This window comes from Entelurus aequoreus, linkage group LG14, assembly GCF_033978785.1.
Source record: "Entelurus aequoreus isolate RoL-2023_Sb linkage group LG14, RoL_Eaeq_v1.1, whole genome shotgun sequence".
NCBI classification, from domain to species: Eukaryota; Metazoa; Chordata; class Actinopteri; order Syngnathiformes; family Syngnathidae; genus Entelurus; species Entelurus aequoreus.
Window position 1 is genome coordinate 15,719,288 of NC_084744.1, and position 19,981 is coordinate 15,739,268.

General features: G+C 38.2%; 1 protein-coding gene across 2 annotated transcripts; it reads left to right on the top strand.

The window, feature by feature from the left end:
• The first annotated feature begins 538 nt into the window (after positions 1–538).
• On the top strand, positions 539–16,231 carry slc5a3b (solute carrier family 5 member 3b). Of its 2 annotated transcripts, none has more exons than XM_062069086.1 (3): positions 539–812; positions 883–1,175; positions 11,931–16,231. In XM_062069086.1, the coding sequence occupies exon 3, from the start codon at positions 12,173–12,175 to the stop codon at positions 14,306–14,308; it is 2,136 nt and encodes a 711-aa protein (XP_061925070.1). In that variant the 5' UTR covers positions 539–812; positions 883–1,175; positions 11,931–12,172; the 3' UTR covers positions 14,309–16,231. The 2 variants fall into 2 exon arrangements, with proteins under 2 accessions (XP_061925070.1, XP_061925071.1); XM_062069087.1 differs by having other exon boundaries at positions 539–740; positions 1,073–1,175.
• Positions 16,232–19,981: the final 3,750 nt, after the last annotated feature.

The following is a 19,981-nucleotide window of genomic DNA, read 5'->3' on the forward strand; positions in this document are numbered from 1 at the left end:
GTATCGCACCAGCGGAGTGAGTGGAAATTTACTCAGCTTCCCTCCCCCTGTAAAATGCAGAGCTCTGTCTGCCTTGCAGGATGTTTTGATGAAAGTCAACCGTTTTGTTACCCTTGTTATCGCCGACTGACTGCTCTTACTATTTTTTTTATCATTCAAGAAATATGTGAAGATAGTGGCTGTCCTCTTGCACCTGATAAACAACCAATCCGTAATGTCAGTATGTTAACCCCATAAAATATATTGGAATTTTCCACTGTTTTGAGCAGTTATGTTGCAACCACATACGATGATGACACAATACACTTAGAAAAGGTAAATGTGGGGACAATATGTCATCCCAGTGCATTAGATAAATTGGAATGTTTCCCTAAAGGTTTTGTTGCAAATTAAACGTGCTATTTCAGACAAATCTAGATGTGCACGTCACCTTCAAACAGTCAGATTATTTTTCTCTAATCAGTCCATGTATGTAGGGGGAGTGTCTGGTACTTTCCATGACTTGCAGCAGCTCAGACTTTTAAACCTCTACCTGGCCGCTTATGCTGTAGCACTCGTCACTTTTACTGTCTTTTATATGTTGAGAAATGCTTAAATCAATAACATTCCACGGACATTATTAGATTAATCAGTGACAGTTTTGTAATATTCCTTATCTTCTTTCCTTTGAATTAATCATTTGTTGTATAGACAAAAATCCTCTCTTTCAGTATCCGAAAACAAGGGAGCATCCATAAAAGGTGGGTGTGTCCCCCAGAGAGGAGCGGTTCGATTTATTTATTTATTTTTTTGTGCACACATAGAACAAAAAGGTAAGAACATGCCTAAAGTTTATATGCAACTCAAAAGTCTTGTTAAAATGTTATTTTTTTTTATGTGCAGCCAATCGCGTCACGAGTGAGCCACACGTGTGGGGCGTGGCCTAGCCTCGGTCTAGTAAAGTATAAGGAGAAAGGGGGCTTGGCATCCCCACTAACATCTTTCAAATCGCCGTTATAAGACACTGCATTCTTTTTTTTGGTGTTTTTAATTGTCTCTAAGAAGGACGTTTCTTTTTATCTTCCCTCCACAGGAGAGGTGCACTGGTTGCTGGAAGGAGCGCTCCTTTCTTCCTCATCATTCTTCCACGGGGGCGTGTTTGCTTGTCTTTAGCATCCCGACAGCTAGCTTAAAAGGTACTAAATGTTTTTATTTCTCGGTTCCAACTGCTTGTAGCATTTTATTTCGCTCCATATTAATGTTTGTAATAAAAGTGTTTTTAAAAAAAAAAAAAAAAAAAAGGTGCAATGTCGTCCAACGTATATAGCGGTCATTTCCTGGTCGAAAGCGATATCGCATGTCATTTTTTTTTGGTCAGGCTTATTTTTTCGCAAAAAAATTGTCACAATGCAATAACACAATGCGCATGTACAGTAATAATTGAATATATACTCAAATGACCTTATAAGCGCTTAATATTGGGGCACACGTGAGGTGCGCGTGGACGAATGTTGTAGAATGTTCTAGAACATTCTCGGTGTGTAAATAGGTGAGCTGCTGTGCGCCGACTCTGTGTGATTTAAGTCAGTCAGTCAGTCGGCCAGTCAGTCTTCGTGCAATGCATTAAAGCGGCCATTGTTCAACGCGGCAACGGGGTTGCCCTGCAACCTGCAACACACTCTCCATGTCGGCAGCCTCATTATTCCAAGCAACGGGGAAAACAAGTGGAGTGTGGAAGGGTTCTCCAAAAGCCCCCTTGAGTGATGTAAACGCAGACTTCTAAAAACAGTGAATCTTTCATTTTATAAACGGCAAAAACGATCCTGTCTAATTGTAATTTTTTTAATAAATCACCAAAATGATTCCCGAGCACGGCCACCGCTGCTGCTCACTGCTCCCCTCACCTCCCAGGGGGGTGGAACAAGGGGATGGGTCAAATCCAGAGGGTAATTTCACCACACCTACTGTGTGTGTGTGACTATCAGTGGTACTTAAAGTTTACTTTATTATAAGGCGAATTAATATTTATTTATTTAAATTATACAATTAAAATAGGCAACCAAAAAGAGAACAAACAAACCACCTGACCAGTTTTTGTTTTCAAGATGGTCAATATTTATTGAAGTACAATTTTTACAAAATAATATTAAGTCCATTTAATTATCTTTGTTTAACTATTTAGTAGGGGTGTGGGAAAAAATCGATTCGAATTCGAATCGCGATTCTCACGTTGTGCGATTCATTTATAAAAATCGATTTTTTTATTTTTTCATGTTTTTTTTTTAAATTAATCAATCCAACAAAACAATTCACAGCAATAAAGTTAAAGTTAAATACCATTACAATGCAATCCAATTCCAAACCCGACCCAGCAACACTCAGAACTGCAATAAACGGAGCAATTGAGAGGAGACACAAACACGACACAGAACAATCCAAAAGTGGTGAAACAAAAATGAATATTATCAACAACAGTATCAATATTAGTTACAATTTCAACATAGCAGTGATTAAAAATCCCTCATTGACATTATCATTAGACATTTATAAAAAAAACAGTGGCTTACACTTGCATCGCATGTCATAAGCTTGACAACACACTGTGTCCAATATTTTCCACAAAGATAAAATAAGTCATATTTTTGGTTCATTTAATAGTTAAAACAAATTTACATTATTGCAATCAGTTGATAAAACATTGTCCTTTACAATTATAAAAGCTTTTTACAAAAATCTACTACTCTGCTTGCATGTCAGCAGACTGGGGTAGATCCTGCTGAAATCCTATATATTGAATGAATAGAGAATCGTTTTGAATCGGGAAAATGTCGTTTTTGAATCGAGAATCGCGTTGAATCGGAAAAAAAAATCGATTTTGAATCGAATCGTGACCCCAAGAATCGATATTGAATCGAATCGTGGGACACCCAAAGATTCGCAGCCCTAATATTTAGGATAATTATGTTATTGACCTTCCAATTGCAATGGTTAAAAATACTACAGTAATTAAATATGTTTATTACGCTTGAAAGTGTGATTACACAACTTCAGTAAAGAACTGTTCAACTCACCTTTTGTCTGCATTCTTGGGTTCCTCTCAAACTGTGTTATACAGAGCTGTCACTGACAGAAAGGGTTGCTCGCATATATTAGGAATAAAATAGTGCATAGTTAGGCCACAGTCAATGTAAACGTTTCAACTATTCAACATCATTATTGTCAAATGTTTACAATTTTGTCTATACAGGCAATTGTATGTTTTTGACCAGGGGTAGGGAACCTATGGCTCTCGAGCCAAATGTGGCTCTTTTGATGACTGCATCTGGCTCTCAGATGAATCTTACCTGACATTGCTTAACACAATAAGTAATTAATAATTCCGCTGGTAATCACAATAACGTTGAAAATATTAAACATTCTCACGCATTTTAATCCATCCATCCGTTTTCTACCACACCTGTTCTAGAAGTCGCATTAATGGTAAGAAGTATTTTATTTATTATTGGTTAGCTTCAGAATAACAATGTTATTAAAAAGAATAAGAGACGTATTATACTCTAAAAATGTTGGTCTTACTTAAAAATGCACGCACTTAGTTGTATTCAGTGTTAAAAAATATTATATGGCTCTCACGGAAATACATTTTTAAATATTTGGCTTTCATGGCTCTCTCAACCAAAAAGGTTCCCGACCCCTGCTTTTGACTATATATAATAACGATCAGTAGTAGGACATGGGCATTCAAATCATTTTTAAGTTGCATTAATAAGGCATTAAAAAACATTAAATTAGATTTTCTGATACCTGCAGAAACCCTGTTTTAGAGCAGAGATTCTTAACCTTTTTGATAAAATATTAACACTAAATTAGTAATCTTACTTTTGATTTTAATCATATTCAATAAACGAATCTGACTTATTCTCAGTTTAACAGGATAAACCTTGTCAAATGATATGTTAATCACAAAGGTTATTCCCAAGGCTTGGGTCTGGTTGATTACAAAAACCAAATACTAATCAAATGTACTGCAAAAGAAAGGACTCATAAAAATGGTTTAAAAAAATTGCATACATTTATGCAGTGCGAGTTAAAGTTAAAGTACCAATGATTGTCACACACACACACTAGGTGTGGCAAAATTATTCTCTGCATTTGACCCATCACCCTTGATCACCCCCTGGGAGTTGAGGGGAGCCGTGGGCAGCAGCGGTGGCCGCGCCCGGGAATCATTTTTGGTAATTTAACCCCCAATTTCAACCCTTGATGCTGAGTGCCAAGCAGGGAGGTAATGGGTCCCATTTTTATAGTCTTGGTATGACTGGGCCGGGTTTGAACTCATATACAGTCGTGATCAAAAGTTTACATACACTTGTAAAGAACATAATGTCATGGCTGTCTTGAGTTTCCAATAATTTGTACAATTCTTATTTTTTTGTAATAGAGTGATTGGAGCACATACTTGTTGGACACAAAAAACATTCATGAAGTTTGGTTCTTTTATAAATTTATTATGGGTCTACTGAAAATGTGACCAAATCTGCTGGGTCAAAAGTATACATACTGCAATGTTAATATTTGGTTACATGTCCCTTGGCAAGTTTCACTGCAATAAGGCGCTTTTGGTAGCCATCCACAAGCTTCTGGTTGAAATTTTGACCACTCCTCTTGACAAAATTGGTGCAGTTCAGCTAAATTTGTTGGTTTTCTGACATGGACTTGTTTCTTCAGCATTGTCCACACGTTTAAGTCAGGACTTTGGGAAGGCCATTCTAAAACCTTAATTCTAGCCTGATTTAGCCATTCCTTTACCACTTTTGACGTGTGTTTGGGGCCATTGTCCTGTTGGAACACCCAACTGCGCCCAAGACCCAACCTCCGGGCTTTTGATTGATTGATTGAAACTTTTGTTAGTAAATTGCACAGTTCAGTACATATTCCGTACAATTGATCACTAAATGGTAACACCCGAATAAGTTTTTCAACTTGTAAATCAATTCAAGGTACAAATATATACTTTCATCATAATACAGTCATCACACAAGTTAATCATCAAAGTATATACATTAAATTATTTACAATCCGGGGGGTAGGATGAGGAGGGTTTGGTTGATATCAACAATGGCATCATCAGAGAAATGGACATTGAAACAGTGTAGGTCTGACTTGGTAGGATATGTACATAGAGCAGAGAACATAGTGAGTTCAGATAGCATAAGAACAAGTAAATACATTAGAAATACATTTGATTATTTACATTTGGTTATTTACAATCCGGGGAGGTGGGATGTGGAGGGGGGAGGGTGTTAGTCAAGGGTTGAAGTTGCCTGGAGGTGTTGTTTTAGTGCAGTTTTGAAGGCGGATAGAGATGCACTTACTTTTACACCTGTTGGGAGTGCATTCCATATTGATGTGGCATAGAAGGAGAATGAGTTAAGACCTTTGTTAGATCAGAATCTGGGTTTAACGTGGTTTGTGGAGCTCCTCCTGGTGTTGTGGTTATGTCGGTCATTTAAGTTATGGAAGTAGTTTGACATGTACTTTGGCATCAGGGAGGTATAGCAGATTTTATAGACTAGGCTCAGCGCAAGTTTTACTCTGTCCTCCACCCTGAGCCAGCCCCCTTTGGAAAAGTGGGTTGGAGTGAGGTGTGATCTGGGGTGGAGGTCTAAAAGTAACCTGTCTAGCTTGTTCTGGGATGTTTGGAGTCTAGATTTGAGGGTTTTGGAGGTGGTAGGGTACCAGGAGGTGCATGAAGTCTGATGATTTTAGGTTGTCCTGAAGAATTTGGAGATAATCCTCATTTTTCATTGTCCCATTTACTAGCACCAGTTCCATTCGCAGCCAAACAGGCCCAGAGCATAATACTACCACCACCATGCTTGATGGTAGGCTCGGTGTTCCTGGGAATGAAGGCCTCACCTTTTCTCCTCCAAACATATTGCTGGGTATTGTGGCCAAACAGCTACATTTTTGTTTCACCTGACCACAGAACTTTCCTCCAGAAGGTCTTATCTTTGTCCATGTGATGTCAGATGAAACACAAATTGAGCTGTTTGGCCACAATACCCAGCAATATGTTTGGAGGAGAAAAGGTGAGGCCTTTAATCCCAGGAACACCATCCCTACCGTCAAGCATGTTGGTGTTAGTATTATGCTCTGTGCCTGTTTTGCTGCCAATGGAACTGGTGCTTTACAGAGAGTAAATGGGACAATGAAAAAGGAGGATTACCTCCAAATTCCTCAGGACAAACTAAAATCATCAGCCCATAGGTTGGGTCTTGGTCGCAGTTGGGTGTTCCAACAGGACAATGGCCCCAAACACACGTCAAAAGTGGTAAAGGAATGGCTAAATCAGGCTAGAATTAAGGTTTTAGAATGGCCTTCCCAAAGTCCTGACTTAAACGTGTGGACAATGCTGAAGAAACAAGTCCATGTCAGAAAACCAACAAATTTAGCTGAACTGCTCCAATTTTGTCATGAGGAGTGGTCAAAAATTCAACCAGAAGCTTGTGGATGGCTACCAAAAGCGCCTTATTGCAGTGAAACTTGCCAAGGGACATGTAACCAAATATTAACATTGCTGTATGTATACTTTTGACCCAGCAGATTTGGTCACATTTTCAGTAGACTCATAATAAATTTATAAAAGAACCAAACTTCATGAATGTTTTTTGTGTCCAACAAGCATGTGCTCCAATCACTCTATTACAAAAAAATAAGAATTGTACAAATTATTGGAAACTCAAGACAGCCATGACATTATGTTCTTTACAAGTGTATGTAAACTTTTGACCACGACTGTAAATCAATTCTAACTAAATGACTAATAAATGATAGTAATGTGTTAAATAAACTGTCAATAAAATGAAAATACAGCTTTATCACTTTAGTCATGATTTTTATGAGTAAGATGCTTCTCTCTGACTCCAGACTTCTTCTGTTTGTTTGACGTTGTCATTACTGCAACAAGTGGTGGAAAAGTGTATTACAACTGAGTGCCTCTGCACGGCTGAGAAACCGAAATTTTTTGGACCCTATGGTTAAAAAGTGTTGTTATAGAGGGCTTTTTTGACTTTGTTAGAGATCCTTATAGACAGCAGAGCACTCCTGTCATATGACTGATTTTAGGCTGGCATTTCCTGCAAAAGGTTTAAATAAAAAGCAGAATACTCCTGTCATGTAAAGCAGCTATGTCCAAAATGGGGCTTGTTTTTTTAGTGGCCAGCGGTACATGGCAGAAATACAATTAGTCCCTGTGAAAAATGGGAAAAATTGCACAATATAAAGAGAATAATAATATAGATTCTAATGACTAATAATTTAAAAATACTCCTTTTTTTTCCCCACCTTTTTACTACAATTTGAAAATACACAAACATATCAAAGTGGTCCACTGCATTCAGTATGAGACCCTCGGTGGAAAAAGTATGCCCATTTAGCATCTATAGAAAAACAGCAGAACACTCCTGTTATATAGATCTCTGATTGGAGTTTTTGAAGTACCGTAGGTCCTTTAAAAACAGAAGAACGTACATCATGTAGCATATCTTTGACTAGCGTTTTTGCAGTAGGTGCTGTCATGTGAAGGATCTTTGACAAGCATAACCATTTTAATTCTGTTTTAATTCATGACTATGATTTTTTTGAATACGGCATTAGCCATTTGGTGAGGTAAACATTTTAAGGTACAGTGTTTCCCATAAACTGCCAAGATACCTGTGGCGGCGGGGGCGTGGCTATGGGCGTGGTCACATGACATCAAGTAATTTGCATAATTTACTACAATGATTTGATTATCTCTAAAAAGGCTAAAAAAATGTATACTTACTAATTAATAACAGTTTTGTTTTAAACGTCCATCCATCCATTTTACAATATAATTACAACACTTTATGTACATATTTATATACAGATTTGAACAATAAGTTATTCACTCAAATATATTTATTAATTGTGGTTCTTACAAAAAATATATCTTATAAAATATAATAGCTAAAATGTCTCAAAGCTCTGCCCCTTTAATTAGTGCATACTAAATAATTTAACTTTAGCCTACTACTACAACCATATTATTTACCAGCAACATAAAGTGAAACAGAGGCAGAGGTGTCCTGCCACAGTCAGTAACAAAAACAGAAAACAGTAGTGGTGGTAGATAGACACAGAGCTTCATCAAACATCTGATCCACTGAACAAAGAGCTCCAAAAATCTTGAACTTTAGACTGCCATCAGTTTTACTCCCTACACTTAACCATGTGTTTCCTACTGCCTGCAGACTTTGCACCCTTTGTTATATACACATGTTGTGTTTCTAATATAAATACATTTAATAAAGTCAAATACAAATAAGGCAACAAGAGAAGTATCCTACACTTCTCTTTTGTAAAGTAAATCTGAACAGCCGATATGGGCATCTACATCAGCTACCGGTATATGATTTGCCTGAGAAGCTGGAGAGGACAAAAAAAAAAAAAATTATAAATTTTTTTAATTTAAATTTTTTAAAATTTTGTGGCGGATGTAATTCTTTCGTGGCGGGACGCCACAAATAAATGAATGTGTGGGAAACCCTGAGGTATAGCTGTGCATTGAGCATGTGTGTTGTATTATTGTACCAGGATGTCCTTATCCTCAGGAACTTGGTTCATAAACTTATGTGAGCTCACTGTTTTTTTTTTGTTTTTTTTCAGAAGCAGAACAATAAATAATACCTGGCCCAGGTTCAGTTTCTCTCGGAAACACCTTACTCTGTGCATCCTGTCGCTCGCAAGATAGGACTAACACTAATTGATTAGTCCGCTTAACTCAAGTCAATATTTTTCTAGTGGGCTGGTGTCAGTAGCTTCCTCTCAAGGTGATTTAGTAAAAACAGTACAATACAGGTACATTTTCCTTGGTCATTTTTCAACAGTCGCAAATTGTGTTTTAATAAAAAAAAAACCCAGAAATATTCAACTCTAGCCAGAAAATGTTAACATATATTTGTAAGTTAGTGGTGGATAAAAACATACCTGGAAAGATGTGTTGTTTTCTACTAATTCAGGTGTCTGTATTTTGCATAACATTTGACAAAGTTTCAAAGCGGAAGTATGATTATTAAATAACAAGAAAATGCTTTTTTCCCCATTTATAGTGGTGCATGATTTTTTTTGTTCACAATCCTCTACTAAATTTCAGCGGACCAAGGCTCCTTTATTATTTTGGTGTTGACACAAATTTTGAAATTGTACAAAAAAAGTAAGCTCTTTTATTGTAGCCAAAAAAGTTTCCCAGTAGTTCATACTTTTTTGTGGTTCAAAATCCTAATTTCCAAATAAATTGGTTATTTAATTTTTAACGATTGTATTTCCTTTGTTATAAGTCCTACCAATTTTAAGAGAAAACAGGAATTAATACCAAATACATGGCTTATTTGAGGTAGCCTGTTTTTGGGGTGGGGAAGTTTTTCAAAAAAGCCAACTTTTCTTAACTAATTAAATAAGTGTGATTTTTCATACAAAATCTGACTAAACCTGAAACAAATTCACTGTATTGTTAAGGCTTCTGTTGTGTTCTGGTTTATCATGTTTGTCAGGACATTGGTTCAGAAGCTATCAGGCAGGATGCACTTGTGGAGCGTAGCCTTTGATGAGGAGTCACTAAAATGACAACAACGGTTTCTTTTACGGAGACTGACACAAAGCAGAGGCACTACTATAAGGGAGTGCATGAATTTTGGCTGTAAAGCATGTCTATTATGTTCAATTGATGTAACCATGCTGTTTTTTTTTCAAAGAGACACATGGAACAAAAACATACCTCAAGTTTAGACTACATTCGACAAAATAAGTATGTGTGTTGTCATATGGGGAAAACTCAATGTCACAGAATTTCCAGTTGATTTCATAATTCATAACCTTTTGAATATTTATTTAGAGATTTCATCCCCTTTTATCATTTCAAAAAGTTTACTTGAAAGAACTTTCTCGCAGACTTTATCGAGCAATTGAAGTTGGACAGCAAAGTTTAAAGTCACACCATGTCATTTCGGACTGCAAAGTCTTCTTCAGCTGCATTATTTGCGATTGTATTTCGACTCCTTGATTTCTTATGTAATGTTATTAAGCTTATTTAAAAGTTTAGAACGGTTGTGCTTAGTCTGTATTTTTTTTACCTATAAGATTAATCTGGAAGGTAATGGGCTAAACCGATTTAAAACCTAACCCCGTGATTAGCTCACATCTGAACAATGCTGTCGTATTGCTAATGCTAAACTTCATTGTATGTATTTTTCATTTTTAGACTTGATGTCCATCCAATTTTGTATTCAATTACAATGCATCTGCAAAGTATTCACAGTGCTTCACCTTTTCCACATGTTATGTTAGTCTTATTCCAAAATGGAATACATTCATTTTGGTCCTCAAAATTCTACAGATTCCCTATTATGACAACGTGAAGAAAGCTTTTAATTTTTTTTTGCAAATTAATTAAAAAAAAAGGATTTATAGCCGGGTGGAAGTGGGTCACTCGCAAAAACAACACCAGTACTAACATGTAATGTTTAAGGCCATTTCCTCATATTCTTGTTAAAAACATGAATACCTTGCTCATTTTGCATTTTTATGGCAGTACATCTGTGATACGCAAGCATTTAAAGCGGAGGCATGGTGCGATCTCAACCTCGGTAAGAGTGTTAGCTTCTACCTTGCTAGCTAGCTAACAAGAGTGAGACAACTATAATTTTAGACAAAGTCAGCCAGCTAAACTTTGTCCACACCAAGTCAAGTACTTTTTAAAGTAGCGTCAATTTGCAATGGCGGGAAAAAAAGCAGTTTAACAAACGCAATACGCGCGCGCACAAACCTACAGCGACTGACATGCACCAATGCGGAGGTATCATAAGATTCAACACACAATCTATTAAATAACCAACATTTTTTAAAGAATTAATCAAAGAGAGAAATCGACACATTGAGTCTATTAAAGTCCTAAATTTGCCAAGAGTTATCCAATAGTCAATATACCAGTGTGCGTTTTTTTAACATCACAAAATGCATTTCTTTTTAAGGAAGTTAGATTTTGTGTTTTGTTGTTTTTCTTTGCTGCTATTTAAACTTTTTTTTTTTTTAAATACCTAAACAAGATTAATTGTTGTTTTTTAGCACTTTGCCTTTCCTTTCTTTTAAATGGACAACAATTTAATAGTCAATTTATTTTTAACAGCTGAATAAGCAGCACAGTTAAAGTATAAATCAATATTTATGAATGAATTAGTCATCTTTGTTGTTTGTAAACATCTTTAAAATAACGTTAGCTGCACTTAGAAGTCGATAGAAAAATTAGAGTCATTTAATATGTGTACGCTTTATCTGATTAGTCGACTTGTCGTTAAGATAATCGTTGACCAATTGACTATCAAAATAATCGTTGGTTGCAGCTCTAAACCTGAGGGAGTTTAAGAGGTGCTGCAAAGAGGAATGGGCAAAACTGGCCAAAGATAGGTGTGCCAAGTTTGTGGTATCGTATGAAAAAATACTTGAGGCTGTAATTGCTAGCAAATGTGCATACATAAAGTATTAACCAAAGGCTGTGAATACTTATGTACAAGTGATTAGTTTAAAAAAATGTTTTTTTGTAAAATTACAAAAACTTTTTACATTGTAATTTTGACATATTGTCTGTAGAATTTGAGGACAAAAAAATATTTATTCAATTTTGGAATAAAGCTGTGTAACATAACAAAATGTGGAAAATGTGAAGCGCAGTGAATACTTTCCGGATGCACTGTAGGAGGATTAAATAAGATCTGTGTCTTCCTAATCCTTTCAGACATGTTGAATTGTGTACATTTAAAAGTGATGTTCCCCAATGTAACTTATGTTCAAAACAAAAACCATTACTATTACCCTTTTTTCACTTAAACAAAATATCTAATGAGGTGTTTTTCTTTGCCTTTGCTGTCTTACAGGAACAAAAACTCTAGACTTTTCTAGACCAGAAGCCCACAACATCCTATAAAAGTAGAACACCGTGAGTGCCAGTGGATAAGCCCATCTGACGCACTGCTAGTGAATTAGACCTGGCGGTGGATACCACAGCTTCCATCCAGACAGCAAACCAAAGCAGAGCATTTCTAGTATTTTTTTTGTTTCATAAGATTACTGAATTTTCACTGATTACTCTAACAAGTCCCTTTTTTTACTTTTGAAAATGAGTCGAATGGAGACGGCCGATATTGCCGTCGTAGTGCTGTACTTTGTCCTGGTGTTCGTCATCGGCTTCTTCGCCATGTGGAAAGCCAACCGTAGCACTGTCACCGGCTACTTCCTAGCCGGACGCTCAATGTCATGGATAGTGATTGGTGCGTCGCTCTTTGTGAGTAATATCGGCAGCGAACACTTCATCGGGCTGGCTGGATCAGGAGCAGCAAGTGGATTTGCAGTGGGAGCGTGGGAGTTTAATGCCCTCCTGCTTCTGCAGCTGCTCGGCTGGGTCTTCGTCCCCGTGTACATCCATTCTGGAGTCTTCACTATGCCTGAGTACCTGTCCAAGCGCTATGGCGGAAACCGACTCAAAGTCTATTATGCTTTCTTGTCCTTGCTCCTCTACATTTTCACCAAGCTGTCTGTGGACTTGTATGCCGGCGCACTCTTCATACAGGAGTCCCTTGGGTGGAACCTTTACGTGGCCATTGTCCTGCTAATTAGTATGACCGCCCTGCTCACTGTCACTGGTGGACTGGTGGCTGTTTTGTACACAGATGCCCTCCAGGCAGTGTTGATGATCGGTGGAGCCTTAACATTAACTATCATCAGCCTTGTTAAAGTGGGAGGGCTAGAAGGTGTCAAAACTAAGTACATGGAGGCCATCCCCAATGTTACTGCCATCATGGCCGCAGGGAACTACACCTATTCTCCCTCCTGTCACATTCATCCCAAACCAGACTCCCTTCGCCTTCTTCGCGGCCCTTTGGATGAAGACAACCCCTGGCCAGGCTTCATCCTAGGCCAAACCCCTGCCTCCATTTGGTACTGGTGTGCTGACCAGGTCATTGTTCAGAGAGTGCTCGCAGCAAAGAACATTGTCCATGCAAAGTGCTCGACACTCATGGCAGGGCTCCTCAAGATCCTTCCCATGTTTGTTATTGTCATCCCGGGCATGATCTCTCGCATCTTGTTTGCAGATGAGCTAGCTTGCATTGGGCCAGAGCACTGCATGGATGTATGCGGCTCTCGGGCAGGCTGCTCCAACATTGCGTATCCTCGTCTGGTCATGGCCGTGATGCCCGTTGGACTTAGGGGTCTGATGATGGCAGTCATGATTGCTGCCCTGATGAGTGATTTGGACTCCATCTTCAACAGTGCAAGCACCATCTTCACTCTGGACATTTACCAGACGATCCGGAAGAAGGCGTCCCAACGCGAGCTGCTCCTTGTGGGCCGCGTATTTGTGGTGGGCATGGTGATCATCAGCATCGCTTGGGTTCCTGTCGTCATTGACATGCAAGGTGGTCAGACATATCTCTACATCCAGGAGGTTGCTGGCTACCTCACGCCACCAATCGCTGCCCTGTTCCTGCTTGGTATTTTCTGGAAGCGCTGTAACGAGAAAGGTGCTTTCTGTGGAGGCATGATCGGGTTCACTCTAGGTACCATACGACTCATCTTGGCTTTTATATACCGGCAGCCTCCCTGCGACCAGCCAGATACCAGACCTTCATTCATCATTAACGTCCACTACATGTATGTGGCGGCCGGTCTCTTCTGGATCTCAGGACTGGTGGCTGTGGTGGTCAGCCTTCTCACGTCTCCGCTGGATGAAGAGCAGGTCCGCACCACAACAGTGTGGGGGCTGCGCCACGTAAAAAAAGTGCCCTGTAAGGATAAAGAGCAAATGTACAGGCTTACCGAGAAGAGCCATTGCAATGGCGACGGAAGCCTACACAAAGAATTACCCCCAGACGTTAAAAAGGAGCGATGTCTGGACGGAGCCGATATCAAACTCCTGGTCCCGTCTACGGACCACGATCCGGCAACCCCAAGCAACAGTGCGTCCCCTGCCACCACCCCAGCGGACAGATTCGGCAACAGGCAGCTAGAGATGCCCCGAGATGAAGAACAGCATGGCGACGGCAGCAGCGAGACCAGCCGGTGCATTCGTGCACTGGACTGGTTTTGCGGATACAAGGCGCCATCGCAGAACGCTCAGCACAAAATGTCCCAGGAGGAAGCTGTGGTCGTTGCAGAGATTCTGTACGAGTCCCCGCGAGTCAAAGTCCTCCTCAACTTGGGCCTACTGTTTGTCTGCTCTGTGGGTATCTTCATGTTTGTCTTTTTCTCGCTGTAGTTTACACTTTGAATCAAATAACTGGTGGGGGGGGGCTTTTAAAGAAGGAAGGTGGACATGGAGCGAGGGGGGTTATGCTGTTACAAACAGATACGTTTATATAGCTTTGAGAAGCGCTGTCTGTAATATTTACAGTTGTCTTATTTAGCTCTTTAACAGAGATCTAAGCTATTGTAGTCATTTTTTCTGGAATGATTAAAGCTTCCCCACCAACAAAAATTTACTCCTTTTGAAGACTTCACCTAGCGCTTGCCTGTACGTTTTGTACAGCGCTCGTTGTTAATCCTTCGCTCTGAATATCTACTGGGATTTCTAGAAGTGAATTTTAATATTTGCCTTACTTGATATATGCACTTGTGTTTTTATTCATTGTTGTATTGTGTCAAAAATGTCCTGTGAATTATTTGTTCTTTCTGGGTTGACCGTGATTGCAAGCTTCGTTGCTGCTGTATCATTCATGTGTTTGTAGTAAGAGTATTGTCGGGGTGTCACGGTACATGAATTTGTAATCAAATTTTCCAATATGGTACAGAGGTTTACCCAGAACACAGACAATTTTCAGTTAGGGTAAGATTAAATCAGCTTTGCTTCTTCCCCCTTGTGAATGTGATACATGTTGAATTGTGCAATTACCGTTTAAACGTGCTGTACTTGGTTTTGTCAAGCATTTGCTCAATAAATGAAACCATTCCCGTTAAAGTTGTATAGACAACAACTAAGCAGTTATGTTATTTTCTTAACTCCACCAAAAATGATCCAAACAGATTTATGTACCGAACTGTGACAACGTCCCGTTACACCCATTAAAGCTATTTACACACAAACGAAGCAGTTATTCAATTTTCTTAACTGTACCAAAAACGATCCAAACCAATTTATGTACCGAACTGTGACAGCGTTCTGTTACACCCTGAATTGTTAATCCATCAAAGTTCTCAAGCTTGTGCTGCTTAGCTCTTATATTAGTAGAAGTGCGTCCCTTTGGTGTTATTTCACTAACAAATCCCGACCAAACCTCATCTGTTTGGGAGACCATTATGTTTTTAGTCATTACGTAGTGTGATCCCTTTACCCTTTTCATGTCATTTTTTTTGGACATTTTTCCCTTTTTAAAAATGGAAAGAAGCACAAAACTAGAATTTGATGAATTAAGCTTATATCACATGGTACTTTAACCATTTTACTGTCTGTGTTTAAGGTTGTATTATTTTTTATTGCCTTTGTGTTACATTTGAAAACCAACAAAAAGCTTTTTTTAATGCACTACTATAGCATTTTACATCAACAAATTTATCAATACTCATAATTTTGTATCCATCTATAATTTAGAAATATCATGAATCTGTTGCGGTTTGGATTTTTATTTATGTTTGCTACTTAATTCCTGGCTCCTATCATAGCAAATGTATCTATTGTGTCCACATGTACTTTGAACGCACTGCAGCGCTCCAGTATCATTCAAAGTACATATTTTATACCACCTTTCACCAAATGTGTCTTAGTGTGGCTTGCTAGACTAAAAAAATCTATGTATGTTACACTCAAGACTTGTGTTGTGACATTTCATTGGAAGCCATTCGATTAAATTCAGCTTTTTCAGGTTATGGATTTTAATTTCCTTGCCTATTATTGATCATGAACACACTAACAATCTGTATCGGACCAGGTTCATTGTTTCCACACGCTAACAAAAAACTAAAGTAAAGACTCACATCATTTTATAACAGTGTTAAACTATTTTTTCCCATCAGTTAATGTGTGTGTGTGTGTGTGTGTTTATGACGGGAGGATTGATTGTTAAGGGCGATATTTTCTTTGGGAAAGAGCTTTAAAACTTGTCAATATTTTTTGAGAGAGTATACATTGTTATTTTTATGGATTTTATTTGATGACATTTTTAAATAAAGAATCGTGGAAACAAAAGATGTGTGTTGATGTTGTCTGGCTATAATAACAATTGTAGGTCCCATATTATATAAGTATATTATATTTTTATTTTGCCTATCATATAAGACAAAAACTGGTAATACGTCTTCATTTTTTATGCATTCAAATGTGTAATATAATATGCGGCAAGTACCATAATGCGAATACTCTAATGCGCCCATAAAGCCCTCTAAAAAACATTGAAAAACTGCCAACAAAACTCCATTTACATGTAGTGACCTGAATATTAACCAAGTATTAGCAATATTGTTATTATAAGCGCTAACGCCAAGGAACTACTTTTAGCGGCGCCATGAGCTAACTAGCTAATGCTGCTGTATTGACTTACTGAACCGGTGAGCTGCTGCATCGCCTCTGAGTCTGCAAAAGTTAATGCTAGATTATAAAACGTGCCTCTCACCTGGATAGTAGAAGGTTGTGGTCATAAACCGAGAAGTTGGTCAACGTTTACATTAAAATGATGCGAACACCAGTCTTAATTTTGTTGACTAAAAATGTTCATCTTAGTTATTAACCTATTTTCCTCTAACTAAAACAGAATCACAACAAATGCACGTTTACAAAAAAAAAAGACAAAATTGACAGTTATGTCGACGAATAAAAACGTGACAAAAATGTTGACAGACACAAAATCCAATCATATTTAATTTCGTCTTGAAGCAGGTGGTACATATTTTTAATGCTAACTACATGTATTGCTAGCATGCACATACACCTAATCAAATAGTATATATCTTTCATCATATTTTTGCATGCTAACTACCATATAGTTATTATAGTCGATCATTAAATGGTTAGTTTTAAAGTCACATATAAAGGGACACATAATAGAGTCCTGACATGAGGGTGCAAGGTATTTGCGAGCGGCAATAATGATCAAGATAAGCCTGCAGAGGAACAGTAACCATGGAAACCGGAGTCAGGGGGAACAAAGCCAACCCAACCCCCCCTTTGGAAAATAATATAACAGTCCTTGGGAGGAAAGAGAAGACAGACATTTTGCGAGAAGCCAGAGGTGGCAGGATGTCTCCCTTTCCCTGCTCGTGGCTATGAGGGAATTGTAGTTCTTTGCTTCAAACAACCACAATGTTAATTCAATTTAAGATGGTGAATCTGAAAATTGACGACTTGGTGAGCTTCATTAGAGATTAAACGTACACGCGTAGGAGCAGTGGTGTGCTGTCAAGGCCAGCAAGGCCTTTTCTGCTGGCCTAACATAACCAGAAATCATGATCAAAATTAAAGATACAATCATTTTTTTATTTACTTTCCCTAAATATCAAAAAGTATTATATTATTCTCCTCCCAGTGCTGTTGTTTTTAGTTTTAGTTTGTATCAATCAGAATTCAGCTAGCTCATGTTGCCATGCTGTACCAAATCTGCCAGAGGCCTTCAGAATCAACAATGCGGTCAGGGGTGTCCAAACTTTTCCCACTGAGGGCCGCATACGGAAAAATTAAAGTCTGCGGGGGCCATTTTGATAGTTTTCATTTTCAAATCATAACAAAATATATGGATTTTTTTAGTTTTTTTTACCTATAGGGCTCCCGGGGACCAAAAAGTGTCTTAAAAACAAGTCAAATTATTATTTTTATTTTTTTATTTAACGCTTACAGTAAATCTCTACAGTATATCAACTTCAGGTTGATATAACATTTAAAAACCCAAAAAGGTTTTATGCCTTTTCTGTCAAGACAACTTTGTTTTTATAATAAAACTGAAATATGCAGTATTTCCCCCACTGCCCAAAACATTCAGAAAGCAATGTTTGATGTGAAGTAATTAGGGCCTTAAAAACATCAATAATGCAAGACACCATTGATATTAATTCATTGTTATTTTTGAGTAATCACAGTGAAAAGATAAATAAAATCCCATTAAATATATTTAGGATCCAAAAGATGCCCCACTCAAAGTGATACATTTGTATAAGTTTTTTTTTTACTTTCAACACTTAAATTACGAGATCAACTTCAGATATATCTGTCAATTTTATGTTTGAACTATTATTTTGTTTGTTTTATGCTCTTTTGTCAAAGAAAATGTTGATGTTTTTGTATGGCAACCACACGATATATGCAATATTTTCCACATAAAACATTTTAAAGTGAAATATTTGAAATAATCGGAACCTTGAATAGGTCAATAATTCATTATAACATTGATTTTTTTTTTTTTTTTAAGCAATGGCAAAAAAATAAAATAAAGATAGACAGAAGAAAAAAAGCAGCCTGCATGGCAGCTTTGTGTCAACATTGTAACTTTTTCTAGTTAGATTTCACCTCATTCCACTTTTTGTAATGTTTATTTTTTATTTTTGCAATAGCATTTCCAGAATGTGTGGCGGGCCGGTAAACAATTAGCTGCGGGCCGCAAATGGCCCCCGGGCCGCACTTTGGACACCCCTGCTGTAAGTGAACGGGGACATACGGTTGATAGACAGCTGCGATAGCCAATCACATCACGAGTTGTCAGTAAGGCCTTCTAGATGGCCTCACATTGAACTTGAATTACCATGAATTGATTAACATGGACCACAACTTAAACAAGTTGAAAAACTTATTCGGGTGTTACCATTTAGTGGTCAATTGTACGGAATGTGTACTGTACTGTGCAATCTACTAATAAAAGTCTCAATCAATCAATCAAAACGTTTACGCGTCCTGTGATTGGATACTCATCGGGACCGTTAGCGGATGAATTTGAGAACACATAGAGTTGAGAGACAGTTGCGATATCCAATCAGATCACAAGTTGTTGACAGTAGCCTATCTAGGTAGCCTGATGTTAACGAGACTGTGATTGGATACTCACTTGTCATTCCAAAGTGAGTATCCATTCACAAGTTTCAATTTAGCAGGAAGCGGGAAGTGTTGCGCCGTAGCCAGACCGACAGACAGAGAGGGAGAACAAAACGTTGATTAGGTGGCAGATATATTGTAGCGTCCCGGAAGAGTTGGTTCTGCAGGGAATTCTGGGAATTTGTTCTGTTGTGTTTATGTTGTGTTGCGGTGCAAATATTCTCCCGAAATGTGTTTGTCATTGTTGTTTAGTGTGGTTGCACTACATGGCTCATATTTATGACAGTGTTGGCGTTGTTCATTCGGCCACCCTTAGTGTGACATGTACGGCTGTTGACTAAGTAGGATATCACTTGTTGAGGCCTAGGTGGGATACGCACGGCCCGCCACTGCATAGGGGGGAAAGTACATTTCCCTTCAGGATCCAATCAGATTTACAACTACTAAGACATGGTGCATGGATTTTTCACTGGGAAACAAGACTATTGTTGCGGCGTAACAAAACGGTAATAAGGATGACCATGGCAAAACTCCCGAAGGTTAGTATTACCCTTTAAAATGAAAATGATTGAAAAACCGAGACTGATAACTGCACTTTGATAAACTCACGGCAGACTTGCTGGTGCCAGCTCGCTAGCTTGAATGCTAACATGAAAACAAGAGACATATGTTCAAAACAACATACCCCAATCTAAACTTATACAAACCCATTGTTGCTGTCTGAGTAACTAAGATATTCAATTGTGCACATTGAACCTACAAGCTGTGCTCTCTGAGCACGGAATTATGATGATCGTTCTTTTGCTCGGAGGAAAAGAGACAAGGTGTTTTACGGTGCTTTCAAGTACCACTGAACAGAGTAGGACACAACGCCCGCCAGAAGTGATATATAATTCGAATAGATGTTATTTGTTACACACTTTT

What these genes read in the sequence shown, in the direction of transcription:
- slc5a3b (XM_062069086.1), top strand. Translation starts at nt 12,173, where the DNA reads ATGAGTCGAATGGAGACGGCCGATATTGCCGTCGTAGTGCTGTACTTT.